This window comes from Pocillopora verrucosa, chromosome 6 (assembly GCF_036669915.1).
Source record: "Pocillopora verrucosa isolate sample1 chromosome 6, ASM3666991v2, whole genome shotgun sequence".
Classification (NCBI taxonomy): Eukaryota; Metazoa; Cnidaria; class Anthozoa; order Scleractinia; family Pocilloporidae; genus Pocillopora; species Pocillopora verrucosa.
The window spans coordinates 16,207,672-16,235,656 of NC_089317.1; the positions used below are offsets into that span (position 1 = coordinate 16,207,672).

General features: G+C 37.7%; 3 protein-coding genes across 7 annotated transcripts; 1 reads left to right on the forward strand and 2 right to left on the reverse strand.

Moving 5' to 3' along the window:
* Positions 1 to 112: 112 nt before the first annotated feature.
* LOC131792658 (putative ankyrin repeat protein RF_0381) lies at positions 113 to 4,643 on the reverse strand. The gene is made up of 4 exons (XM_059110065.2): positions 4,056 to 4,643; positions 3,104 to 3,477; positions 1,913 to 2,338; positions 113 to 710 (listed from the first exon to the last, which is right to left on the reverse strand). The coding sequence occupies exons 1-4, from the start codon at positions 4,232 to 4,234 to the stop codon at positions 499 to 501; spliced, it is 1,191 nt and encodes a 396-aa protein (XP_058966048.1). The 5' UTR covers positions 4,235 to 4,643; the 3' UTR covers positions 113 to 498.
* A 1,367-nt stretch (positions 4,644 to 6,010) lies between these two features.
* Positions 6,011 to 14,137, forward strand: LOC131792653 (cell division cycle protein 20 homolog). Of its 2 annotated transcripts, XM_066169051.1 has the most exons (8): positions 6,011 to 6,215; positions 6,292 to 6,792; positions 7,692 to 7,820; positions 8,424 to 8,617; positions 10,729 to 10,823; positions 11,834 to 12,065; positions 12,519 to 12,644; positions 13,233 to 14,137. In XM_066169051.1, the coding sequence occupies exons 2-8, from the start codon at positions 6,306 to 6,308 to the stop codon at positions 13,533 to 13,535; spliced, it is 1,566 nt and encodes a 521-aa protein (XP_066025148.1). In that variant the 5' UTR covers positions 6,011 to 6,215; positions 6,292 to 6,305; the 3' UTR covers positions 13,536 to 14,137. The 2 variants fall into 2 exon arrangements, with proteins under 2 accessions (XP_066025148.1, XP_058966043.1); XM_059110060.2 differs by having other exon boundaries at positions 6,011 to 6,792.
* Positions 14,138 to 18,919: 4,782 nt separating this feature from the next.
* On the reverse strand, positions 18,920 to 23,445 carry LOC131792663 (retinal homeobox protein Rx1). Of its 4 annotated transcripts, none has more exons than XM_059110072.2 (3): positions 23,078 to 23,445; positions 20,648 to 20,898; positions 18,920 to 19,736 (listed from the first exon to the last, which is right to left on the reverse strand). In XM_059110072.2, the coding sequence occupies exons 1-3, from the start codon at positions 23,229 to 23,231 to the stop codon at positions 19,242 to 19,244; spliced, it is 900 nt and encodes a 299-aa protein (XP_058966055.2). In that variant the 5' UTR covers positions 23,232 to 23,445; the 3' UTR covers positions 18,920 to 19,241. The 4 variants fall into 4 exon arrangements, with proteins under 4 accessions (XP_058966055.2, XP_058966054.2, XP_058966057.1 ...); XM_059110071.2 differs by having other exon boundaries at positions 20,648 to 20,901; positions 23,078 to 23,444; XM_059110074.2 differs by lacking the exon at positions 23,078 to 23,445 and adding an exon at positions 21,330 to 21,470.
* Positions 23,446 to 27,985: the final 4,540 nt, after the last annotated feature.

Below are 27,985 nucleotides of genomic sequence, written 5' to 3' on the forward strand. Positions count from 1 at the left end.
TTACAAAAATTGCTCCGAAATACATCTATGTAACGTTGAAAATTTATTGCATTATCAGTTGAAAATAGTATAGTCATATATTAGCTATTTGCAATAGTTTAATCGAGTAATTCAACGGGTTTGAAAATGGAGGGGTGCAAATGGGTTGTACATTTATGTGATTATGGGAGATAAGACACTTTTACTTGGACTGTTAAATATTAACCAATCAATAAGCATATTTCTGCTCTGAAGTACATCTACCCTAACTTCAAATTCAGTGTAACTGATGTGCCGTCGTCCTTTAAGGGCGAATAGACAAATGATGTAGTCACGTTCTTCAATGCACAGTAGTTTCTGATTAACACAAAGATGACTCGAGTTATCTTTTATTATAAATAAGATAGATTAGAGAAGTAATACAACACAACTATAATGACGTTTAATACTTTTAGATCAAGATTTCGAGATGGGATTGTTTTGAGGTAGCTTCATTAAAGAAAAATGGGAATTTGAAATTCAGCTCCCTGTCGCTGCGCTCACTCTCTCCTTTTCAAACATGGCGGCCCTGAGGACGTTGATGACATCGTCGTTAAGGTGCTTCATGTCTATCGGTCGGTTCCCACTGCTATCCCGGATGTTTAGATCGGCATTAGCTTTGATAAGAAGCTTTGTAAACTCTCTGTCATGCTTCTGAACGCACATGTGCAATGGTGTCTCGTGAGCCTCCTCTGCAGACGAAATAGTTTTCAATGAAGCATGCAACTACCAACATTTTTTACAAAATTCTCCCTTCTAACTGGCTACTCTACATTTCCTTGTAAACTGATCAGGAGAATTTGGTGCTTCATCAAAACATAATAACCCGGGATTTATAGATTTTTTAATGCCCATCATTTTTCCATTGAGTAACATGTTGAAATCTTAAGGCGAGGTTAAACTCGCTAAAATGTTAATCATTTTTCGAAGTAGGTCGCACTTCGAACCTCAAATAAACGAATAAACCTTATAAACCTTTCCTTATATGGAAAAACTTATATGAGTAGGGTGCGATTGGTTTTAGCTTTCAGTTGATTGCGTTTAAAAATCTACTTGGTTTTTCTTATGTGACGTGACTGTGATTATAAAATGATAACCTAAAAAGTGGTGACTTCCAGAATGCGCTCCAGGGTCACAGCTATACGTATTGACTTCCATCCTCCTCCCCTGTACCCTTCCATCTCCAAAAAATAGGTGAGACCTTCCAACCATAAAGCACACTTTATGGTTGGAAGCCACCTACAGCTGCTTCGGCCTTCTTGTGGATCAGTCATTTTCTATCGCGTGAAGGTGGGTCGGAGGATTTTAGGGGTATCACATGGTTTTTAGGGGGAGTGGAAACGGGGTTCATTCGCCGCTAACAGAGAATAAAGGGAAAACTATTCTACACGACTTTCATGATGGCCGATGGCGGGCGGAGCTGGTAACGATTTTGCATGGAAGCGGGGCCACAAACGCCTCTCAGACGTAAACAGAGCGCACATGTAGTGGTTTTACTGAGGTGAAGTTTTTGCTTTTGAGTGAAGACAATAACACTCAATTGGGGTCAATTACTGCTTAGAATACGCGTTTAGGATCAGGAAGGAATGCCTACACTTTGCTGCGTTCCAGAATGCACCAAAAAAGGCTATCGCGAAAAGCAGGGGTTGAAAGTGTCGTACTTCCAATTTCCCAAAGAAAAAATAATGGAGAAGAAATGGATACATGATGGAAGATTAATTGCCAATGAAGGGGAATAATTAGAATACTACAGAGCCCTGGGTGATCAGGTGAACTTTTTATTGTGATTCAACCAAAATCCTTCGCCCCCGAAAGGCGACAAATAATGACCGGTTTTTAGGGGTCGTCACTACGTCAAGGGTGGGCACAGAATACAAAAATGAAAGAATCTCACCTGAAATGGCGTTAATATTTGCGCCACACGCGATCAGTACCTTTCCAACTTCAAGTTTCCCACAGCGTGAAGCATGATGGAGAGCTGTGTATCCATTAGCTGATAACGCTTCCATATTTGCGCCGTATTTTATCAGTAATTTGATTCCTTTTTCTTGGCCCATGCGCGCTGCCAGGTGCATTGGGGTCAAAGATCGTGGTCCAGAGTGTATTTCTGTATTAGCGCCCCTACGCAGAAGAGCCTTGAGGACTTTTAATTGACCAGTCTCTGCGGCGTTGTGTAACAAGGTTACCTGGAGTGCTTTATACTTCCTGTTGATATCCGTACCTTGTCGTATTACCTCTTTAAGGTACCCTGAATGACCACATATAGCGCTGAAATATGCAGGCGTAAGACCATCGCGGGTTTCACTGTTGATATCAGCTCCTCGATGATGGAACAACATTAAAAGAAAACAGTTAAATTGATTTGAATTGGTAGTCTTATGACGTGAATTGAAATAATGGGGTTGGTTAAGAACGTTGGTTTGACAAGCGGCTATAGGTGAGTAAGGTTATTAATGATTATGACATCAGATCTTCCTCGATCCCTTCCAGACCATTTTCTTCCACAATTTTGGCCCTCAGAAGACGTTTTGGATCAATTTCATTCCCCAAAACCAACAAAAGTTGGGGTTAATGTTGGGCCGTTAGAAGAGGGTTAGGTGGGAAGTTGCTCCGATACTGATATTGTTTCGAACTGTTTTGCTTCCTATTCTTTGCATGAGGGCAGAGTAAGAGGTAGTGTACTCATATGTCTTTTCTCTTATCTCAAATTCCAATAGAGACTACCGTGAAAGACAAGCAACCAAACAAAGTCTAAACATAAGAGAATAACAACAAAAACAAGTACCAAAAAATGAACGGAGGCTTCACAATGGTGCTCGAAAATAGATTTCTGTCTTGAATATTTGGCCCTTAATTGCTATTTATGAAATAAGACGCGACAGCATCGAAGAAAAAAAACATAAATAAACATAGGTGAGGCCAACATAAATAAACAATAACATACTAAACGAAGGACTGTCGAGTATGCTTTAAGATAATGAGGCGAAACGAAAACAGCACAAAACAAAACAGAACAGAAAGGACTAAAGATGGAGCAAATGTAGCGAACACGGTCTAATCTCCCAGTGATAAAAAATATTGGTACCTGCTTGTACAAGTGTCTGCATGCAATCCACGTGCCCACGCATAGCAGTGCAGTGCAGCGGTGTCTCGCCGAAATTATTGACGCTCCTCCAATCAGCACCGTGCATTAAAAGCAGTCTCACGCACTCTATATGGCCGTGTCTCGCCGCGTAATGAAGGGGCGTGTTAGGGCCATTGTTGTTATACGCAACAGAGTCCACCTTTGCACCTCCCTTTAATAACAATGCAAGGCACTCGGTGTGGCCGTTGAGCGCGGCTTCGTGTATTGCTTGCCAGCCATAGAAATCTTCGGCTGTCACGTCTGCGCCACATTTTATGAGAGTTTCCAAGCATTGTGATTGACCGTGGCGAGCAGCAAAATGCAATGCTCGTAAGCTATGAGAAAAGACAGAAGAAAGGGCTGCTTAAAAAAAAAGCAAATTTCCAGAGCTTAATTATATAAATCAACTACTGGGTGCAAAAACCAAAAATCACCACGAGGAATGTTTCTAACAATGAAAAGCCCTATTTCTATACTCTGCTTATACATGTATGTGTAGCACAGAGCTCACTCATGGAAAATTTTGGTAATTCAGTGTTAGTCAACTAAGTTGAAAACGTAAATTAGCCACCGTAAAGAATTTAAAGGCCGACGTTTCGAGCGTGAGCCCCTCGTCAGAGCAATTTGCGGAAAATGGAAAATTCAGATATGATGTGCAGCATACTTTACTATAACCCTAGCCTTAGACAAGTAATTTTTAACAATATCACTGTCTTGAATAGCAGCAACGGGCAGTTCAGCTGTTTGGGATGCTTGTGGTTTACAACACTTAACCGATTTCAGACCCAAAATCTATTCCAAAATTTTATGAAAGAAAATTAAAAACACACACCATGGTGCCGCAAAAACCCCCAGCGCCCATTTGATGGAGCTCTCCTTCTTCCTTATGAACAAGGCGACAATGTATACTCACCCTGAAAATTGTGATTCTCTTTCGTTTGGATCCATTCCTTGTTGCAAAACCAAAGTTAAGTCTCTTTCATTTCCTGCGCGAGCGCTTTTGAACATAACACTTTTTGGGTCCCTGAGTTCATCGCTGACAATAGATGTTGTACTTTGATGCCTTTCAACGCTAGAAGCGCCCGTGCCCATAGCTGTAGTCGTCCTATCTTGTTTAATTATTGTGTTTGTCTTTTTCAACTTTTCATTCGCTATTATGACGCTCAGTTAATGGTTCCACGCGCCATTTGTAGTAAGCCATATCTACAAGTAAAATTAGAACTATCAATTAGACCGGTTCTCTCATGAGGTGGTAACTTTCACTCCCTCCAGCCGTTTTTCAGTAGAATTTTCGCGATTTGTGGGTCATTAGTTTTCCAAACTGACATATCCTCGTTGAAGATTTCCCAAAGAATTTCCAAGCCGGTAACTGCTCAGCGGTGATGCAGCTCTAAACATTTACAAAGTTTTCGCACGTTAACTCAAAACTAGAATGAGTCATATTGATGGTGATTTTGACGTAGCTTGTTCTCGGGGCTAAAGCGTGTGAGACCGGCTGATCGAATCCATGATTATTCCACCCAAAGCTCTTTTGATTTATAATTCAACGCTTTGTTACATAACCAATAAAAAATGCTAGGAAGCAGAGCCTAACAAGGTCAAATACTCAGGAAGCCATGTCAGGGGAAACCAATATATTTTCATTCCACAATCGGTCTTCATGACATCAGAACATTCCGTGTAAGAAATATGAGGAGTTAAGATTATAAATGAAAGTTGAGAGATAAAGGGTGACAGACAATAAAATTCACATATCCTGAGCAGCAGAGTTACATACAATTCAATAATCGCTCAACCCACGAAAGTTGGCTGTCGCACCATAGGTCAAATTCTTTCTCGATGTTTCGGTCAAACATAAATGCATTTAACTGGCATTGCTAACGCAAACGGAAATGAAGAAGCAGATGCTTGCGTGATCCAAGGAAATATTATTTTCATTATTAAGGGTGGTCTTCGGCAAGTGATCAAAAAGTTTTTTTTTAATAGCTTCTTTCGAATTTCATGCCCTTACCCTCCATTCTTGCGACACATGCGAATCGCAGAATAACCAGATCGATCAAAACTTTAGAAATATATTTGTAATCTTTTGTGCTAAATAGAAAGTTTTCTCGTGCTTAATAGGAGTTTTTACGATTCCCAATTAATTGCGTTAATCACATATCGACGAACGATACATATGATGACGTAAGAACTTCCGGAAGCGTAGATCTGACCATGTTGCACAGCCCGTCAAAACAGTCTAACACACGGGAAATAAATTCAAGTTAAACATAGGTTTATGTTCCGGTACCAACTTTCATTGTAAGCTTGTCTTCATTATAAGCTCGTCCTCTGCGGTGCAAAATCAAAACGAGCTGAACGGTTTTTGATATTACATCTGGTTTTTTTTTTTTTTTTTTTGATTTTTGTGTTTTTTGATAACATACCACACGTATTTACCTTTAGCGGCTTTGGAGATTTGTGATGAATGTACGTCATAAGTTTGAAATTTCAGTTATTTTAGCGATGTGGTGGTTGACAAGTCTTCTGTTGTAAATAAAATAAACAAATTAAACTATCTTTATTTGACATAAAAAGGTTTTACTTAGATGGAAAGTTGAATGTTTTCATCTTTATAGTATCGCAGCTATCCTTCACGAAAATCCTCAAAGTGACACGATTCTATTAGTGTAATGAGATCTCTGGGGAATCAAGGCTGGCGCATTACACATCACCTTTTTGAACTCTCCTAAAAAGTCTGTACCCACGCATTCTGGCTAGCGATAGCTGATCTGCCTTCAAAGCCTACGAATCCGCTATGAGCAGAGTTCCGTAAGGAAATCTCATTAGCCTTTGAATCTTATTTCAATCTATCCCCTCACATCTCGAGCCGTTACCGTATTCCAACGAGCAGTGTGGAATGTGAAGCGGAGGAATTCATGAATCGTTATTAACAAGAATCAGCCAATCAGATGCAGGATTGGGTCCTTTAAAAATGGCCGCGCTCTTTGAACAAGATCTTTCAAAACTGACTTTTACAGAGTGGGGAAATTGATTTATCCAGTTGCTTTTTAATATTTAAAAATTCATTTTGGTGAGCGAAAAGTTTTAAAAGTTGTTTAATCGGGCTACTCCTTGATAAAGTTGTAATTTTGGACCTTTTCATGCAGAAATTACCGAAAATATGGCTCAATACGAATTCGAAAATGGCGTCAACGACTGTTTGAAAAAGCTCGAAGCTCCTCTTTCTAAAGGGCCGGTCCCACGCTGGCAAAGGAAAGAGAGGGAAAGGATTTTAGCTTCAACCGGAAAACCTTTATCGCCGCTTCAAACCACTTCTCGCAACCATGTGAACTCGAAGTTATCGTCAAAAACTCAAACTCACACTCCGGGCAAAAGAGCAAAGACTCCAACGAAGACTCCTCAAAAGTCACCGAAAAAGTTTGGTCTATCTCCTCGTGGTGACCGTTTTATTCCTTCCAGGCCGCTTGTTGACTGTGAATGGAGCCATTTTCAAATTATGCAAGGAACGGACTCGGGCGAGGCGAACTGTGAGATGGAAGTCGAAGGAAACTCGCAGTACTACTCAAATATGGCAGAGAATTTGCAAAGCAGCTCAAGTAATGGCAAGATTCTACATTTCAAGTCTGGAGCACCTGTGGCGAGGGAAGGTAGCGTTTTTCTTCGATATCCTCTTTCCTTTAAATCCTTACACTCCAAGATTTTAATATGAATTTTCCAGACTGCTCCGAGAATAACAATTGTTCCTTAACCCTTTGACCCGTAAGAGTGACTAGAATCTGATTTCTCCTTACAATATCACCTCTGAATCACACATTAAGGTCACGAGAATAAAGGAAACAATCGCCTACTTTTGAAACTCTTGATCGTTAAACAAATTCTCCTTGTCAGTACCCTAATAGGTGTATAGATAACAGTATGGAGAACTTATATGAACTGATGTTAGGCTGTGAAGGGTTGATAATAGTTTTCTTCATTCTCTTACTTTCCTGCTTTAAAGTGTATTCAGATATGGTCATGGGAAATTCCTTGTTGGTCACTTGTGGAAGTTAAAGGATTAATTGACTGGCTATGATTGCAAAATAAATCAAGAAATGGGTATAAGATAATTAAATAAGTGATAGATAGTAATGATGATGATGTAATTAAATAGTTCTTAAATTTCAACTTTCACTGGAATGTTCTATAACAATTCATTTTACAGATACAACCAAGAACCTGCAGAGGTTTCTTAACCCTTTACACCCTCATATCAGTATGTATGTTCTCCATACTGTTCTCTTTACATTTCCCAAGGTGCTGACAAGGAGAATTTGTTGAGTAGTCAAGAGCTTCCTTATTTGGTGATCATATCCTTTATTCTCATGACCCTAATGTTGTTTTTCAGGGGTGATATTGTAAGGAGAATTTAGATGCTAGTCACTCTTAGGAATCAAAGGGTTAATCAATGGCTAATATTCTGTGTATTTCCTTTAAAACTGATGCAAAATTTAAATTGTATGTTTACAATATTTAATTATTTTGGTGCAATATTATAATTTGTTTTTAGGACATCAGAATCAATTAAGAGTGTTGTACTGTCAAAGCAAACCTGCTGCACCAAAAGCTAAGTCAACAAGACACATCCCACAGGCTGAAGATAGGATTCTAGATGCACCTGAACTTTTGGATGATTATTGTAAGTAAAAGATTTTGACAACAAATGGTGGAAGTGTTTGATATCATCAAGTGCACTGATTTCAATCAGAGCCATTTTAACTTTTACAGGAAATTGTAAAATAAATTCAAAGAATTTGTTCTCGGACCGTGTTCAGGCCTATGGATTGTATAATTGTTTACAATTTTTCCCTAGATCTTAGCCCCAGGTTCCTTAACCCTTTAATTCCCAAGATCTGATTGCTAATTTTCTCCCCTAGCTGCTACACATTTCCTTGTAAGTTAGTTACAGGAAGTGGGTTTCAGATCAAGGTAACAACTTATACCTGATAAGTTTGAGTATTCTCACTGCATTTGCATAGTAATGTATGGATATTATAGGGAGAATTTACATGTTAATCACTTCTGGGAGTTAAAGGGTTAAGTGGGACAAGTAATTACCCAAATTTGTTTTGTATGCTCTTAACCAGTGATTTTGCAGCTATTATCTGAGAAGCATAGGTTCAAAAGATGCAAAGCCTAAAATAAATTTAGCCTCTGTTTTCTACAATTTCTTTGATTATTAATCAAGTATAATTTTGTTATTTGGAGGGCAATAAAATTTATTTTATTTGTTTGTGATCAGATCTAAACCTGTTAGACTGGGGCTCAATAAACCAGCTTGCCCTTGCATTGTCTGGTGCAGTTTACACATGGAATCCCAGTACTGGTGAGACCCAGCATTTGTTTCAGTTGGAAGGTGAAGATTACATTTCCAGTGTCAGTTGGATTGATCAGGGTAGTATTCTTGCTGTTGGAAGCAGTAATGGTCAAGTCCAGGTGAATTAAGAAGAAACAGTGTTTGTATATGTAATAAAAACAAAAAAAATATGACATGCTTAAGTTGTTTTAGTTAATACATAGCAAATGCAACAAGATCAAGGAAATCCTGTGTTGTGATTGGCTATCCAAGCTGGAAAGAAGGGTCTATTCCCATCCTGCCTATGCAGGATTTCCCTTTCTAATCCTACACAAGAGAAATTGTATGGAGTGGATTTACAATGGAGTGGCAGAAGATAGTCCAACAGTTTGTCAAATGGAAAGCAAGTACATGCCATCATAGCATTTTTTCCCAGTTCTTGAAAACAAACAAGTCATTCTTATTTCTTATTAAAGCAAAATCTTTTTGTTATATACTAAATCCTTTATTTGCCAAGTTTGCTTAGTCATGATGGCTGGATATTTACACTGCTCTTTTTCACATTTTTATGGATTAAGAGGAAGTTAAGGTTGATAAAAAGCCATCTTGCCCTTGCACTTGATTGAAATGCATATACATGTATTGGTATATGTAATTATTACCCAGTTACTACAAAGTAAGAGTCAAGCTTTTAAGCATGATGTGATTTCTAAAAAGATTGTCAAGAATGTTCCTCAATCTGGATAGAGGAATAGAAAGGTCTCTGGTTGACCCCAGCGCTCGTATGTATGATAATATGGCAAGCTTTCTACAGTGACTGTAAAAAGCCTGCCACATTGTGATACTTATGGGAGTGTATTTAAAGAACACAAGACAAACACAACTTTTAAACTAAACATTTGCATCTCTGTTTTATAATTTGGCTAGATCTATTTTTACCATAAACCCAAAAAGGAAAAGGCTACTGTTGCAGTGGCCTATTGGAGGGCTGTGCTCAATAGTTGGGGGTACTTTATTTTTCCAGTTCCAGACAGGATTTGATTTTTTTTTCAAATTGAAGGATGGCTAATATGTGTTCAAAACTACATAAACTATGATCCTGGTAAGCTGATCCTATGGTTTTCATAGCCAAATGTGGTGTAAATGCAATTAACTTCTAAAAGGAATGTTACTTCCTTAAACTAGATTCTTAGTCATTTCATTTCTTAATCTGGATAAAGGAAAAGAAAAGTCTTTGGTTGACCCAAGCACTCTTATGTATGAAAACATGGCAAGCTTTTTACAGCAACTGTAAAAAGCCTACATGCCACTTTGTGATACATATAGGAGTGACCTCAAGGGAAACAAGAGGAGCAAAATTTTAAACTGGAACATTTGGGTCTCTGTTATTTAATTTGGCTAAATTTATTTTTGATGTAAACATTTAAGTTATTTTTAGTGCCTACATGTATTTGCTTATCTCAAACCTGTGGTTGAATGGAAGGGTAACTGTCAGAGGGCTTTGCTCAGTAGTTGGGGTATTATATTTTTCCATACACCCACCTGAAGTACCACTAATGTGTTAAACACAACATAAGTTATGATACAAAGCTGATCCTTGGGTTTTTTTAGCCAAACATGGTGTACACGGTACATGTATATTAGGTAGTGTAAGTATACAAGCAAGAGTGATTGACAACAACCAATAGCATAATCCTGTTGTTCCAGTGTCGTCAATAAAAATCAGGGTGAAGGTACATGTAATGAGATGTTTAATTATTCGAGGGTGGCAGTAAATTTTTCAATATGGAGTGGTAGGAGGAGCACTAATTACAAAGGAGAGGCAGTAGATTTTAAGTTTGATTATTCTAATACCAAGAGTGAAATTGTCCTTATTTAATGATTTTTTTTTTTTTTGTGAGAAGTAAGTTGAACAGGTTCCCAATTACAACATTGTCTTCTGAATTTAACTGAATGTTAAATGACCTAATCTGATCCTGAATTTTTTGTGACAGTTTCTTATAGATGGTTTTTTGTCATACTCTGACTGGTACTCTGATCAGGTTCTTGTATAATTAATTTCCAGTGCAGTAATGATGAGAGTGATGATATTGATTTTAATTGTTGTGTTAATAATAGCATTTACTTTAATTATGATTATAAAAATAGTAATAAAAATAATTAATGATAACGTTGAATGATAACAAATATAAAATCATGTAACAATAGTGATTATGATGATATTAATTTAAGTATCTGTTATTTGTTTTAGTTATGGGATGTAGCACAAGCTAAGTGTGTTCGTGTGATGGGAGGTCATGCTGCTAGAGTGGGTTCACTTGCCTGGAACTCGTTTATCTTGTCAAGGTAAATGGCTCTTTGATCAAAGGCTGACTTTGAATTGTATTTCCACTAATGTGTATAACAGCAAACTTGACCAATACAGACTCCAGAGTTATGCTGGTGCAGACTTGTAAGAACCCTTAGGCTAAGGTTCATAAATTTTGCTGTTTTGGACACAGCTCTAGGTAGTAGTTGTACAGTATTCTCATGATGCCATCCAAGAATGTAAAAATAATGGAATGTTGAGGATAAGGAAAGATTATTTTTGTTGTTTTTTTCTTTTGAGATGGGGGAAGGGGCTTGGGGAAGGGGCAAGCAATTTTAAATGGACTGACAGCAAATGTTGTCCAGAGGAGTTGCAATACTACTACTTGTTTCATTGTACTCTAGAGCTCAGGTATTAACTTAAGCAGTCATATGAGAAGCTTCAGATGTAGACTTTACCTTTAACCTTAAGTTGTCTTTAATCAACTGTTACTCCTAAATGGATTGAAGGATCATTTTAGGTATTGCAATCAAATATTAAAGTACTGATTGATTATTGCATACAGTGTTGCTGTTACGTGTAAGTCTGGCACTTGCTCTTCCAACTGCATGTGCTCATAATTCATCTAAAAGCAAGCCATAAGAAAATGGAATGGGACTTGGCAGTAGCTGTCAATAACCTTGTTTTGATACATTTTTCAGACTTGAAATTAATCTGCCTATGTTCAGTGGAAATGGTTAATTCAGTAAAATTTTGGCTGGATCTGAAATGCTCAGTGTCTTGAATTTTTTGACAAAAAAGGGAGGCAACAAGATTGATGCAAATATTTCAAAATTAAAAAGTGTGACTTAAAAGTGTTTAGGTCAATTACAAATTCAAGGTTGGGTTAGAATGCAAGTTCTCTCATTGGCTTTGCTTTTGAAATTATGCATGTTATGCTTGATAAAAGAACAACCAAAGTGAAAGAGAAAAGCAAAATTGTTGGTCAAACCATCAAGAATTCAGGGTCAAAAAGGTCTAACAATACCCCCTCCTCTGGCATTTTTAGTGGTTCACGGAGTGGGGCTATTCATCATCATGATGTGCGAGTGGCATCACATCATGTAGGGTCCCTTTTGGGCCACAGTCAGGAGGTGTGTGGTATGCAGTGGAGTCCTGATGGTAAGCTGTTAGCCAGTGGCGGTAATGATAACGTTCTGAATATCTGGACACAAAGAGGAGCTTCAGATGATGCTGCCACTCCACTTCATACACTGACGCACCATCAGGCTGCAGTTAAGGTAATGTGTCAGCATGACAGAAATATACAAATGGCTGCTCATAAGTGCGCTGTGTAAGAAATTTTAATATAATTTATATTCAAAATTATTCGGGTATTTAATTTTGTTGTTTTTAAATCCATCAACTTCAGTAGTTATCTTGCCGTAATATCCCACAGTTGGTGAATTTTGTCAGCTTCCTTTGAAAAGAGCTAAGAATTTTAACTATGGCCATAAAACCAAAACCACAGCGAAAGAGGGTAAGTTTTTAAAGGAACTGCGTTGCTGCATGGGTGGGGGAGTGAAACAAAATCATTTGTTTTTATCCACTTAGTTGATGATGTAAGGAGTTTCTAAATCTGACTTTTCGCGTGTTGGCCCTTCGTCAGAGCGAATCACCACTCATTTCATAAAATCAAATTATCTTGGAAATCCAAAGTTGGTCCTTTTTTCTAAGTGTGCATTAATCTTCAGGCAGTGGCATGGTGTCCATGGCAACCGAATGTCCTGGCTAGTGGTGGTGGAACCGCTGACCGTCATATCAGATTTTGGAATGCAAACACAGGGTCTTGCCTTAGCAGTGTGGACACAAATAGTCAGGCATGTTTTGATAAAATACTTGCTAGAAGTATTAACAGAGAGCGGTTAGTGATTGGGGCCAAGAAACATTTAAGCCTTATCAAGCGCAAATGGCGTGTAAAGCTCAGTAAGACATATTTTTAGTGTTCAGCGCGGTCAACCGTGCCACAGATGATAAGCTCCAGCTTATGGAAAGTGCGGAAAATTGTACGTAAGGTCCCAAATGCAGGAGTAGTGAGGGCGCCTAGGCATGCAGCTGATGAACCTCATTGTCATTGCGAGGCACTTAACCGCTGTCACGCGTGTTTACCACAGAAAAGGGCGGAAAAAATGCTGACGGTGCCGACATGCTAAAGGTGGCAAGGCGAATTGGTCATTTTATAAACTAACAATAATGGTTTTGGATTGGTAAAATTCTTCATTAATTATGGTTCTAAAGGCGAATTAATTTTCGTCATGTTGTTTGAAATCGAATCATACAACAAGAAAATTAAATCAAGAATGGTTTATCACAATCAAAGTCACACTCTGCCAAATTCTACTTGTTTGGTTTTCTTTTGTTCGTGATTGCTTCGATTTTGCTGTGACTCTTATCTCTGTGTAATGTAGGTTTGCGCGCTGATATGGTCCAAGGAGTACAAAGAGTTAGTCTCTGGTCACGGTTTTTCCCAAAACCAGCTAACTATCTGGAAATACCCAGCCATGTCACGCGTCATGGAATTAACTGGACACATGTCACGCATTCTTCACATGACCATGTCACCAGATGGACAGTTTGTGGCGTCGGCTGCCGCAGATGAGACCCTGCGGCTGTGGAAATGTTTTGCCAGTCAGCAGAAATCTAAAAAGACTTCAAGCAAAGGACTGGGAAGCGAAGGAAAGGGTTTGATGTCGTGTATGAAGGTTCGATAGAGCAGGGAGCGTACTAAGAATGTTATGTAAAGGCGGACGTCTATCATGATTATGTAAATAACAAAAGATTCAAAGATCTCGTTTTAATGATACTAAGATATGTATGAATAGCTTATACCGAAACTTTGTCTAGTGTTAATTCTAGCAGCTCCTCTCTCATGACGTATAGATGCTCTCGGCCCTAGCTTAGATAAATGACCTAAATCTGAAATAAGATTATTCTTTATCACTGGCATACATTTCCTTTTGTGCCTTATTCTCTTAGCTGATTACCCCACTTACTCCGGTGACAGTACATTTAACAATGTACAGGTGGAGGTGAAAGAAATTCAACTTCTACTTCCCTCAGTGTCTCTCCAAACTTAGCGTAACCTGCTATTACTAAATGATATGTGTTTGCGGACACTGCTTTTAGCAAACGTTCCTTTTTCAGACTATTGCATTTTCTGAAAGACCCCACTCTTCGTAAATTTTAAAAATCGTAGAATATATAATTAGACTAGAATTAAATAGTATGCAGAGTTGTAACATACTTGTGAATAGCGTATAGATTCTGATTATTTAGATATTTATTCATTTATATAGTTATTTTTTAATTTTATTCATCCTATAATTTTACAATAAAGTAGGAAGTTTTGCTTCAATTACTTGCCTTCTCAATTTTCCTTCTTAGATTAGAATTAAAACTTTCTCTCCATCACCTTTTACAGGATCGGTGTTCTAGGTTTGAAAGAGCCCCCTTAAAAATTCGAGGCTTCGAAACAGTTGCAAGTCATGGTAAAACGAGACTTGCATAGGACAAGAAATAGTAAGAACAAGAGAAACAAATCTTGTGGATGTACTGAGAAGAATGTAACTAGAATGAACCGTAATTGTACTAATAACTAATGATCCTGTGATTCCAAGAAACAGAATCGAGCCATCTTCCCCAGAAAAGTTCTACCTTGTAGATCAGCCATATTTGGAAATAGGCAGCCTGAGACTGCATGTGGTTACTCGTATTCAATTTTATATCATTGAACAGAATAGAGGTTGTATGATAACGATGGGAGGTAGTGTTGTTCACGTGCAAAACAGAAAACCTGCCGCATCACACACATTTCTGAGTAACCTGTTCCACAAAAGAGAGACGACTTAAAAATATAGTTGAAGGAACGACCTCTTGTTTAACTTGTAATCTGAAGCGAGAAAGGAGTCCTACAAATAAGCAGAAAGATACCATTACGCTAAGTTCTAAAACTACTAACTTAGCATGTGAAGTCTGAGCAATCTCCTGAGCACCAGCTACAATTGTAACGAGCGTACTTGAAAATACGCATATAGTGTTCTTGACGACGTCAAGAGAACTGCGGATAAACAAAACAACATGGCCGGTGGTCAGTGGGCTTCTTTACCTCAGCGCAGCGGTAAACTCTTCAATAATGTTTAATTGCCATTCAACCAATAATGAAATGGTTACAAATAATTATATCAACAATAATAATAATATATAACGATAGTAATAGTTCTAATACTCCATAGGGGCAAGCTTAAAAGTCTTACGGTTTCTCAATCAACTAAGCTACTACCATCCTTAAACTTCCGCCCTTTTTTTAATTATGCTCGTTCATTATAACCAATTTCTAATTTCGATTAGGGTCACCTCGTTAAACTTCGCACCTTACCCGCTTCCCAAATTTAGTGGATCGACATTGATATGCAGATCAAACCTATTTAGATATTCCCGAAAAGAAAAGTTTTTTTTTCGTGATTAAAATTATGCGTTGGCGAGATTGAAATTATAAATCGTCTTTTGCAGTGTCACGGCAAAAACTGAAAACTTAACGCGATAGTAGCTATAAGCCAGAAATCTCAAAAGGAGAGAACTGTATCGAGTGCGAATGTCGAACTGTAGATACTCCGAAAAGAATAATAAGTAGCATCAGGAAACATCAGGTCATAATTGTATAAAAAGCAGTAGCCACAAAAATCGGTCCGCCATCTTTAATAAGATGCTTACTCTTCCCAGACTCCTAAGGCCGTGCTCACAACCCGAAATTTGCATATCAAATCCCCACACTACTCGTTCTTGTACTTCGACTATCCACGAGCAATCAACGACTGCTTGACCAGTGAAATTAGATCAATTTTTTTACCAAAGATGTTTGCAAAAAATTCGCATCCCCTACATTTAGGATGTTATTGAATATATAAAAACGAAAAACAAAAATGTAAATAAGGGGTTGCCACGCTCCTTTTGGGCCAAATATCATCTACAACAAACTTCGTAGTAGTTGTTTCTTCAATTTAAGCTCCTTAAATTGTCACTTTTCTGGTATTTCCTTTTAAGTGCAAAGATTGGGCTCGGAACTGAACGTTCAACAGCAACATATATCATATAGCGACAGAAAGAGATGTCAAACTGATATCACTGTTCAGATTGTTTTGCGAGTTTTGCTCTAAACTATCTGCCTCCCAGAAGAGAGAAATAAATATGTAGAAATTATCCAGAGAAAATTCAAAATTTGATTAAATAAGAAAAATTTCGAAAACCATTCTAATCTTCGACTTTGAGGTAAATTTCATCATACCAGTTTTACTTGTCTTATGAAAAGGTGTGGTTGAAGTGCTGCCTCAAAGTCTGTCAAAGTTTATGAAATGCAAATCAAAACGTTTTAATTTAGGCGAGTTCGTTTACGTTCAAACAGCGACTTGAAAACGGGTTTTATTCATTGTTAATTGCTGACAACACTGATTGAAATCAGTATATTTTTAATTTCAATTCACGAAAAAAAAATAATAAATGAAAAAAAAAACAAAACCGTAGCACTCTTTATTCCAGGAATATGGTCGACGCTAACATGGTTTGTGTGAAGGTCCTATGGGCCTCAGAAGGTTAGACTGTGAAAAACAGATCGAAGCAGAGAGATTTTTAAGAAGAACTGTTTCTATTCTCGATCACAATGCCCCCATCACAGACATTAGGCGCCGAATGTCTCCTTTTGCCACAAGGAATGTTTCATAAAGAGGTCCAACATTGTTATACGGTTAAAATGAGTTACAGAAAATTTAATCAAGAGAAAAAACATCTTGACGATTTGATTTGTTAATAAATATATTTCCGGAATGAGGAACATTTGCTCAATCGTAAAATAGATTAATTTTTAAAATTTTTTAAAAGAAATATATTATTTTCTGAAAAGTCTCTGTGATGAATCTTTGGCGATCAAAAGTCATTTTAGATTAAAACCAACTCAACGTTGCAGTTTACATGTCTACAACAGACTACCAAGTGGTTTTATTTTCCTTTTATCAGAATTTCCGTGAAAAGAAAGCCCAACATCTAGGCCACTTATTATTATTTTTTTTTTGAAAAGCTGACAAGATGAATCGCTTTGGTGAAAAAGTCTTTAAAGGTCACCTAGTTATTCAGTAATTGCAAGGCACCTTATGTCTCAAATCAATATACTTACCTTCATTTATCCTGGGAGCTTTTGATGTGATCCATTCAAACAAGCTTAACAAGACTGCTAAACATCTTTAAATTTTCTTCATTAATTAGAATTGTCTGTGGGGTGCACATTGTTTTTTTGTATGGAGGAAAGAAAAATAGAACATGTCTTATGATATCATGAGATGCTCTCTGCTTGCCAAAGATGATTTAAAATAATTTTTCGCGCGCAAAAAAATAATCGAGTCTCGAATATAAATTGTAAATGCTTCGCGCTGTATTTTACGCACGAGATATTTCCAAATTCTTCCTTAAAAGTTTGCGCCAATAAGATGTTTTTCTGTTTCGAAGCTCAAAACGAAATCATCTTGTATTCGATCCATGAATTTAATCATGAATTTAATCTTTAACTAGAGTTTTGACGGGGCGGCATTAACTATCAGAACTAAATGTGACAACATCTTGTCCTCCTTGGTTTGAGCGGAAGTTAGAAGTTTATTGCGTCCACGTATGATACAAGAGTTTAATCGACCTTTAATAATACAGTTATCTACTTGCTCTTAAGTAAATATTGGCTTGATGTATTTGGCATTCTATTATTTTACTGATAAACACGCTCGTTATCAACTATTGTAGACTCAATGACGACTAGAGGAAAGAAAGATAATCAATTATTCCTTTTATCGTGCTTTTAAGAACGATATAAGAAATTGGTTTTGCAAAAAGCCATTATAAGGACAAAAGCTAGTTTCCAAATGCAAGATAAAGTGTGGTGGAAAGGACTCATGAATTTAGCGTTCTCAAAAATCGAATTTTAATTATCTTTCTCTTCAGGAGTTTTTACATGCGAGTTTTACGCCAGTTTTAAGAGGTCAGTTTTATGAAATGCAATCAGTCAACATCTATCAGTCTTTTTGTCTTTGTTTGAATGAGATGTGTCATTGAAATTCTTACGAATAACGAGTTAATGCAAAATTCCACGTACAACAGTTGGTGACACATTTTCGATTTTTTCTATTTGGGAAATTTAGACCAGCGTTTGTATTGTTCTGTTTTATTTTTTTTCTTTTGAGCAGAGATATCTTTTGTTTTCCCTTTTCAACAGAGTGACTGTGATCGTTTCTTTTGTGTAAGATCGCGAAAGAGATTTGAACAAATCAAAAAAAAACTTGTGGCTTATGAATTAGCAAAGAATAGGTGTGTTTCGTTCTATAACATTATAAAAATAAATTTTGAAAAAACCTGTAGAAATAATTAGTATGTTACGAGCATGAATTTATACAACTGAACTGATTTTTTTAAATATGTATAAATTGCTTGGGAATAACTTTTATTGTCGCAAAATTATGAGAACCAATTGCCTTGTAAAAGAAGAATATTTGAAAGAGAGTGAGTACTTATAGGATTTTTTTCTATCGCGCTTAAAGTATGTACTCTATTAATGCCTTTGAAAAAGTTAAGACATAAAACAAACAAAGCAAAATAAAAAAAACAGGAAAGGGAATGAGATGAAGATTCTTTGGGTAATAGATGCGGAATGACTTACTGAAAGGGCAAAGAAAAATGAAATTGAGCATGAAAACTGGACTTGAATGAAAGAGTACCTGCCTAGTTGTAGGGACACTTTTCACTCGCAATTGACCAGAGAGGTCTTAAAACTCTTTCGAATTCCGTTTGTTTTAGTTTTTCATTGCTTTTAGCATTAGATTCCTTCTAACCCAAATGGTTTTCCTTTATAAATTCTTTATTGTAAATATTTGTCAATGACTCAGCCTACGCAGCGGCTTTCTTGACTTGTTTTAAAGTAGTTTTAACTCTAAATTCCATTTTCAAGGCGCAGCTCTCTTCACAATAAAGAACCAGCGTGCTAGAATTTATTCTGCAATTCTAGATCTGTCACTAGACGATTAGACTGCACTTGTGTCACTTCAAGAAGACGAATAGCTGCATGAAATAAACTGTTCAATTGTATAATTATTTATTTACAGTTACTTCCGCTGTAAATTTGTTTTAACGTTGTTTTTAAAAACTCAAGATGCAGTTTGGAGAATCCATTGGCAGGCTATGTTCCTCAAATTAAAAGTACGGAAATATTACTACATTTAAGTCTGGTAGACAACCAAATGTGTCGAAGTTATAGCCATTAATAGTCTTAAGTTTGTTGCTTAAAACCGTACATTCACTTTGCCACTGCCACATGAACCTTTTATGTATATACTTCTGAATTTTGTTTAAAACTACTTAGAAATGATTTTGAAATTGGGTTCAGTCCCATTTTATTTTCTACTGAGAATCTGCACAATATTCATCTGATGTTCTTTGGCTCGAAGGCGAAGGGAAGCAATACTCGAGACTCGGTTAGTTTCCCTCGTCATTCCACCAGAATGTTCGGGTAAGACATCAAATCCTCGCCCGGACTCCTCAAGTCGGTAGGGGGGTGTTATAAAGCACGGGCTTCCCGTAGGAGACAGCACGCTGCAGGAGCAAGGGCACTCGCGAGGATCGGGACAACCGGGGCGCATAACAGTCGGAACTTGCGAACGGAAACACTGCATGGGATGCGTTGTGGCTTGGTAAAAGGACGAGCATATGTCGCGTGGGGTATTGCCGTGTCCAAGACCCGTGGGGAAGGTCACAGGGTACGATGTGTTGGGAGAGAATGGCTCCTGGTGTAACCAGGGGTAAACCATGCCGTGTCCGGGGGGAACTGCTCCAAAAGCACATAGCTTTTCACGTTTTCGCCATTTTGCTCTTCTGTTCTGGAACCAGACCTGAAGACACAAGTTGAAGAATAAAATTTACTTACATTCTAGGTTTTCCTTCACTCTCTGATGTCCCAGGATCTGTTTTATAAGTGCATATCAATTTGAAATATCAGAACAATATTTTGGGAATCGTGTACATCGATAGTGATATCCATTTGGAAATAAATGGGCGAGACGTCTCGGCTCGTTTGAGTCTCGCATTTCCGACATCCGCAAAATCTACCGCCCCCAAAAAATGAAATGTAAACTTGTTATCTACGTGGATATCATTTGTGTTAAATGAACTGATCAGTTAACGTCGTTCAAACTTGGCGTTTTCAGAGATGAATCACCAACCGTTGGATCTTTATTTTTAGGAAAATGCGTTCTTGGAATTATCAATGTTAGTTGTTTTATGAGAACAAATTTAATGCAATAACAAGCACTAGTTAATGATATACGACAGCAAAAGTCTTCGATAAGCAATGAAACGGTGACTTTGATAATAGAACATTTCCTATCCAAAGAATAAAGCATTCTTCATTGGTTAAAATGTGTCGATAGGCAGTTGCACTCAGCCAAGACAGCGAAGGCTTTAAATTGATAATGTCAACTGAAATTTCAAACGATCTAATTTTTTTTACTGAGACACCTAACCACCATCAACTTTCATAGATTTGATAGATTAACGCTAAAAACCCTGTCAGAATCGTCAAAACATTTGCTAGATACAACTTTTGTTTTCGGTTGAAACAGCTATGCTTAGTACCTATTTGAAGGAGTGTAAAATTCGAATTTTAAAGAATACCTATGACCGATATATTTGTCGCTTGTTTTTCGGAACAGAGTCGTCAAATTCGAGCAAGAGGAACGGATAGCGAATTTAATTACTGGAAACAAATATTTGAAACCAGTTCAAACGTGGCATTTATATTTACCTGAATTCTTGCTTCTGTCAAGCCAAGTTTAGAGGCTAATTCTTCCCGTGCAAATACATCCGGATAAGGGGCTTTATCGAATGCTCGTTCAAGCTCTTCAAGCTGATACTGACTAAATGTTGTGCGGTAGCGAGTCTTCTTTTTCTTCGCTGAAGCTGAAGCGTCCTCGGACGACGAGTTCACCTCTTCAGTTTCTTCATCTCCCTCTACCGGAACTTGTTCTGCGGAGACAGTCTCGATAGCGTTGCTTTCTGCTATTACAAGGAAAAGCACAAAATGTTATTCCATGCGGTAAGGGACTTCATCTCTAAAACAAAACCTTCTACTTGTAAATTAAACAAATAAATTCTCGCGCGATTTCGGACAGTAGATTAACAGATGCTTTTTTAAATGTTTTCGTTCACTTACTTTCAATGTTGCATTTTCCCTCCCCCTATTATGAAGCGGAAAATGTTTTTTTGAACTCATAACACCGCAAATTGTGGTTGTTTTCTTGGAGTTGTTAAAGACTACAAAGCTAGGCCGTTAATTTTCTTTGTAAGGTGCCAACTTCCTAAAAACCCTACAGTGAAGTTAAACTACCACTCTGCGCGGTGATATCAGACTCATTCTAAAGTAAAACAACTATTAACAAGTTGCCTAGTTAACAATCTTAATAAATGCGAGTAAAAGTTAAGCTAACCAGATTTTACATCCATGTCTTTGCCAATGGTGAACTCAACCCGGTCGTTTTTAAAAAACACTTTTCTCGATCGTTGTCTGTCTAAACTGACTATAACAGATGGGCAGAATAGTTTTTATGAGTTTTGCGGGCAGATTGTCTCTTATGTCTCTTACAGTGATGGACAAAAATTTTAAACTTTCAAGGGCTTTTCTTAATATTGGCTCTTCATCCAATGAAAGTCCACGGTTTGGCGTTAATAGATATCTACCTTAATTTAGAATACTCCGCATCCATTCTTTGCCACATTGTCGAGGCGATTTCATTTGTGTCGCCCCTTTGTTTCAGACGAAGGAAAACAATTAAAAAGGAGCAATTTATTAAACATTTGCTTTGTTTATTCAAAACGCCAAAACGCAGCAAGCCAGAAAACCAAATCATTAGAGTTCAGGTCGCCAGAATTGGCGTAAATCGCGAAGGGGCGTGCATGAAAAATAATCCTAGCGAGATTTTATTCAAATGGATTGCGTTTTGTATAGCATGGAAAAGCGATGAGCTATTCTTTCATACAAATTGATGTAAATTGAATTGAATATTAGCAGTTATTAGGGTCAAGATGGAACCAGCTGCTATGAAATGGTGTTCACCGCTAATAGAGTTTAGAGCAACAAATATAGTCAGTTTACGAAATACAACACTTTTCTAAAACCTCCTTTGTTTGGATCGAATTTCGTGTCTCTTAGATTTTTTCTTCAAAATTATTTCTCTACACATCGCGAGCTTTGAGACATTAAATTTTTCATTTCCCTGAGGTTTGTATATTTTGAAATTGCACATTGCGCTCAGACGAGACAAAGTTGAGTAACGCAGGCAAGATAGAAATACCTTAAATGTTAATTTACGTAAATCGTTGTGCGAATTCTCACTTCGTGGAGTGTTTATAAAAATTAAGCCAAAAAAAATTCGCCGAGAATATAAACTACCCTGAAAAAAGACGAAGTCATAACACTACGTTCCTCAGCGATTCATTTGCAAGAGGTTGTTAAAATAATCGCATCACTGCATAATAAAATAACTGCAAACTCGATTAAAAGCGCTTTACACTTGTCGCTAGCGAAACACTCATCATAAACATTTACTAATGGCTGATTTTAAGCAAAGTAGGCAGAATGTTATTGCTGCTTTTGCAAAACTCATGATTCATCTAAAAACTGCCAAAACTCTATTTAATTTCTTGTCAAAAATTCGACGACTCAATAATATGGTATGTGACAGTCAACAAGCTGGCGAATTTAGGAAGGTACTCTGTTGAAAATGCGCATGATTTTTGATCAGTGATGTAGAAGTTTTTCCGTTGGGCGGCCATTTCTTTGCGCTGCATCAGCGTTCTCACGGTTAAATTTCCGCCATAGTTTAAGCCAAATCAAAAGTCGAAGATCAAAGAACAAAACGTAGTTCGAACTATTCCGAAAAGGTAGTTATTTTCAGTTAGATAGGTTGGTGATCATACCATATATTAGTGGATTTCAAGCTTTTGCTAAGAGATCGCTATGTTGACAGCCAACTTTAAAAAGTAAAAAGCAGAAGACGCAGATGAATCTCTACAACGACGAGTTAAGTTTACAGTTCAAATTACCATCCGCGTTAAATATATTGATTCAATTCCTCAAATTTCGTGATGTGAAAAGAGCAACTCGGACACATTTGGCGAGCGCGTGATGTAACTCTGCTAACACGATGCCGGCGACGAAAAACGTTTTAATTATTACCTTCTTTCTTTATCACTTCCCCCGCGTTCTCACCGTCTTGATCTTTCATCGAGTCAGAACCGCTTTTAAGGCCTAATATGCCGTTTATGCTATAGGAAAATACGCCATGTTTCTCTTTAGAAGAGGTTGTATCTACGCTGTTTCGGGCCTCCATTATACAGCGCTTTGGGCTAGGGAAGTTGTCACCACCTTGAGCTTCACCCACCTCTCTTATCAGAGGCGCAATAGTTTCTTGCTCATAATCACGAAGGGCTTAGTTAGTGGAGCATGAATGGTAGACCCACAGGGGAAATTATGCCCCTCACACAGTGACCGGCTTGCTAAATTAAATTGCTATTATTAGCAAAGGGATCCTTGCCTGGCGGTTTTCTTTGGGGTAAAGATTGGCTTTTCACAACCAATCAACGGATTTATACTCAACCACGGTTATTAGCAAAACATTCATTCAAGTAAAATATAATTAGAATTTATTAACATTAATCCCTATCTAGATTAACATAACAATCCTATACAACTCCAATAAAGACCTAATTATATCAACATTAAACTGCCTTTATGAGAAACGAGGAGTGTTATTTATGCGAAACTGCTCGAGCCGGCAAATTATTCCTTCTTTGCGTTTCGCAGCTTCACCTTGGGTTGACAGCTAAGCCAAAGTGATGTAGACTTTCTTAGAAATAAAATTTTTGGTAGATTTATCCTTAGACTCGGCATCTTCGTAAGCAAATAATATGGGCAGAAAGAAAACTCGAAATAATGAAATTTACACATTTTTGATGAGAAGTAATTGGGCGTAATTGCCGCCATCTTGCGAGCGCCGGCCAAAGAAGTCTCTTTAATTAACACCGCTTTTCTTCGCTCGTCACCAACATCAACAAATATTTTCGCTGTTGTCAAGTTTTGAGAGTACATACAAATAACTGGTTGAGTTATCTCCTCAAATTTAAGAGAGTTACCGTAAAATTTCGTCGGGCTGTAAGCTTTGGTATCTAAGCATGCTTTCATCCTTCATGTCAACATTTGAGAGTGTTTCAAACCGTTCAACATCTTCAGCAGACCATGGTCCTTTTGCCCGTGGGCCTACCCTCTCATTTTGTTTTCCTTCATTTCATTCTCACTAGAAAGCCGGCCGGTGAACACTCCTGTGAATCTTTGGCCTCCGATATTAGGATCTGCGAGCAATTAAATGATGATAACATTTCAATGGCAACATTCAATTGGAAACAATTAAGTACCACTTCTACTCATGCCAATTTTTCGGATGTTGAAAAATTCGACTCGATTTGCATCATTACCGCCGCAGATATGGAAATGGTGATAAAAAATGAAATATTTATCTGCTTCAAGATGAAGAAATGGAAATTCTAGCAATGATACTAGTATTATACACGCGTCTTGGCAAAAAGAGGAAATTAAACCAAGGCTAGCTTAAAGGAGATTAATGCAATTATGGCTCTTTATCGCGTTTCTTGAGCCGACTTCGTTAGTTTGCGCGAAAGACTGTCACCTTCTCAGGAAATGAAAGTAATACAGAGCAACGGAAATTCATTTGAGATTAATAGCCTTAAATTGAAGTGTTCTAGCGGACGTTGAATTGTTGTTTTTCCAACAGAAGAGGCATGAGCTTGCTAGTGAAATGTTTGCGTGTTTCTCAAGGGCTTTGTAAAGCATTATTAAGCCGGCATCGATGCAAAGGTTTAACATGTATTGTCGACTTTCTTACCGACTTGTCAAATTCTATTGATATGTAATTAACCTCTTAATTAATATCATCTCCTAATTAGAAATGATTAGTAGAGGCGAGAAGCCGCTCGCGTTAATAAGATGTTCGTTTGAGCAATCGCAGGAAATTATAAACAAACATGAAAAATACGCGAAAAATACGCCGCTATTTTCTTTCAGGTCTATCAAGCCATCAACTTCCCTTGAACAATAAAATTTTGACGCGCAAACAAACTTGGGATTATGTACGCATATTACATTTTGCTAAGGTTTCAAAGTTGTACTCGCTGTTTTCTTGCGCGAATGAAGTGAACACTTATTTTGTCAAGAAGTAATTACTCTTGTCAGTAATTAGTCTGTCTAACGTGCGACAAACTAATTGTTTCAATTGGAAATCTTTTATCCGACTAATTCTACTTCAACCGTAGCCGCTTGCCCGAGGCTAGCACAAAGTTAATCCCACTTAGTGTATTTTTAATAACCTGCACCGTTGGACAGCCGAGCGGTGAAGAGATACTTATAATATAAGAAATATTTGCTGTCGTGTTTGATAGTGTTTTCTGTTATCTTGTTATGGGTTGTGATACAATTTCAGTTTCGGCGTGTGCCCTTTTGATGAGGCGACGGACTCCATAGAAACATTTGAGCAAAAGTTCATCGGTAATAACCAGTTCTCTCTCCGATGAAACTTCGCTTGAAATAATTTACCAGATTCAGTCAGCAACCAGAAATCCTAAGCTCATAAAAATTAACTTCCGATAGTGAGGAGGTTGTTTTGACTTGCGGAGAAAGCAAAGCTTAAAGGAGGCTCATTATGAAAGAGCAATTAAATAATATGACCTTACGTAATTAATGCGATTGGCTAGCGTGGAATGTGTCATTTATTACAGAATGAGTAATCAATCACAGAAGGCGACTTCATCTCTGATCGATGAAATGTTTTGAAAATGGTTATTTTAATCTGCTGACCCCCTCTCGGATTGAGACATAATTAAACGTTGATAGAAATTCTGGCTGAATACTTTCAGTTTGAGAGAAAACGAGAGTAGGATTTAAGAAAGATTTCCCACCGTTTTTATAAAGATATTATCGTTTGAATGTAATGTTACGAGTATGAAGATACGGTGTCCACACAAACTTTAGCCAGTCAGGTCTGCTAATGACTGTTCATGAAGTTCTTAGTGATGGTAATTTGTGTTTAATTTTATCACTGACACTTTTCGCCCACACAAACTAACTATGAATTGATTTTTCCCCAAACCCCAAACGAGGCGGACTTTAATGCTTGCAGAATCGTGCGTTTCTTTGGGGAGAGTCCTCTTGGTTAATAGATACTTATTCTTATTATTTCCTCCATTTCAACAATCAAAATCTTTGAATAATTACAACAAGACAAAGAAATGGAGAGGAGCCCAATATAGCAAGCTAATTAGATGCCCTTTACGCTAAATTACATTTTTTCATACAGCAATATCAAAGCGATACATATATATAAGAGAGGGAATAGGAATCACACGATATACAGATATTAATTAGTACTCAGAAAACTAATACATAATAGTAAGCTTCTCCCGTATTGATATGTTGGACAGAATCTCCTCATATTTATTCTGATGCGTCTAGGGTTCAGGTACTGCAAAGATGTACTTCTGGTGGCATAATCGTGGATCTCAGATATAAAAGAAAGTGCAAAATTAGATGATTTTGTTTATCTACAATATGATCGTAAAATAGTAGACTCGTACTTAACTTAATCATGTCAGGAAGCTTAATAAGGCCAAGGTTTACATAATGGAGAGTACTGTGGTCACGAAGTGGTACGTTATTGATGATTTTCACAGTTTTGTATATATTCTTAACCCTTTCACTCCCACAAGTGACCAAGACAGAATTTCTCCTTACAATATCAATACAATATCAAGCAGGCAGGTGATGAGAATAGAGAAGAATGTCAACCATGGGATTATTAGTTGATCCAATACCAAATTCTCTGAACTAACATCATAATAATTGTATGGCAGATAGTAAGGAGAATTACTAATTAGATCTTGGGAGTGAAAGGGTCAACCCCTTTCACCCCTGCAAGTGACTAACACCTTATTTCTCCCAACAGTGTCTCAGTTGAATCAAACGCGAGAACAAAGAAAATGATTACCAACGAGAGAAACTTATGACATGTAAACAAATTCTCCTGGTCAGCGGCAGCCTCGGAAATGTATCGAGAACAGTATGGCGAACATTCATACTGATGTTAGGGTGTAAAGGGTTTAGCCAAATCTATTTTAATTGGTCAGACAACATCCATTTGACCTGCCGTAGAGCTTTTCTTCCGAGACAATCTGATGTAAAACATGATAAGCTAAATAAATCCTGATGGGGACAATTTGGGCGAGAGGTGGGTGATGCGCGTCAACCCAACCCCCTCCCCCCTGGCTTAGTCCTTTAGCTCACTAGTGAAGACAGGAAGGAAGAAAGAGGGGGGAGGATCACTTGTTTTCAGGGGGAACGGAGGGAAGAGCAGTCGTCCCCAACAAATTGAAATGAGGGAATGGGAAGACCATAGGAACTTGACTGCCGATTAACTGGCAATGAGGGAAATCATGAAAATATTGCAGAGTCTCATGAGGGGACTAGTTAAATTGTATCGCGACACAACAACACAAAATCTTCCAGCCCCCCCCCCCCCCCCCACCCTCCTTCCTTTCTCCCAACCTAAAACCCCCTCCAAGGCGATAAATTATGACCGTTACCAAAACTAGATAGATATGTGTCGCCCAATTGGATTTTGATTTATTTGAGCTGGTCTTAAAAAGGCCGAGGTAGAGAACGTGACTGAGTTATTGAATCCAAAATGGTTTTTCAAGGGAACCACGACAGGTGTTAAGTGAACTACAAATGAATGGTAAAGAAAAAAAAAATGAGCCAAAATGTATCATCTGAGCTTGATTTTCAGGTTAATATTGCTGACCTTGGTCCTACAACAAGGCGAAGGTTGTACAACTTTAAGAGGAAGGTCTGAATACGGGAGCCAAGTGGGACTGCGCACAGGTGCACCCCCACCGAGAATAACGAAGAGTACCCTTTGAGCAAAACCTGTCTCTGCTTAGACCTCAGAGAATGGTATACATTTGTCTATGCGAAAAAAAATTTAAATAAAAAAACCTCATTGTAAATAAGCATGATTAT

Coding starts and splice junctions, on each gene's coding strand:
- LOC131792658 (XM_059110065.2), bottom strand. CDS start 4,234: ATGGGCACGGGCGCTTCTAGCGTTGAAAGGCATCAAAGTACAACATCT. Junction 3,478..4,055: donor AGAGAATCACAATTTTCAGG/GTGAGTATACAT, acceptor CTTTTCTCATAG/CTTACGAGCATTGCATTTTG. Junction 711..1,912: donor AAATATTAACGCCATTTCAG/GTGAGATTCTTT, acceptor TTTCGTCTGCAG/AGGAGGCTCACGAGACACCA.
- LOC131792653 (XM_059110060.2), top strand. CDS start 6,306: ATGGCTCAATACGAATTCGAAAATGGCGTCAACGACTGTTTGAAAAAG. Junction 6,793..7,691: donor AGCACCTGTGGCGAGGGAAG/GTAGCGTTTTTC, acceptor ATTTGTTTTTAG/GACATCAGAATCAATTAAGA. Junction 12,066..12,518: donor ACCATCAGGCTGCAGTTAAG/GTAATGTGTCAG, acceptor ATTAATCTTCAG/GCAGTGGCATGGTGTCCATG.
- LOC131792663 (XM_059110071.2), bottom strand. CDS start 23,231: ATGGAGGCCCGAAACAGCGTAGATACAACCTCTTCTAAAGAGAAACAT. Junction 20,902..23,077: donor GGAAGTGATAAAGAAAGAAG/GTAATAATTAAA, acceptor TCCTTGTAATAG/CAGAAAGCAACGCTATCGAG. Junction 19,737..20,647: donor TGACAGAAGCAAGAATTCAG/GTAAATATAAAT, acceptor TTGTGTCTTCAG/GTCTGGTTCCAGAACAGAAG.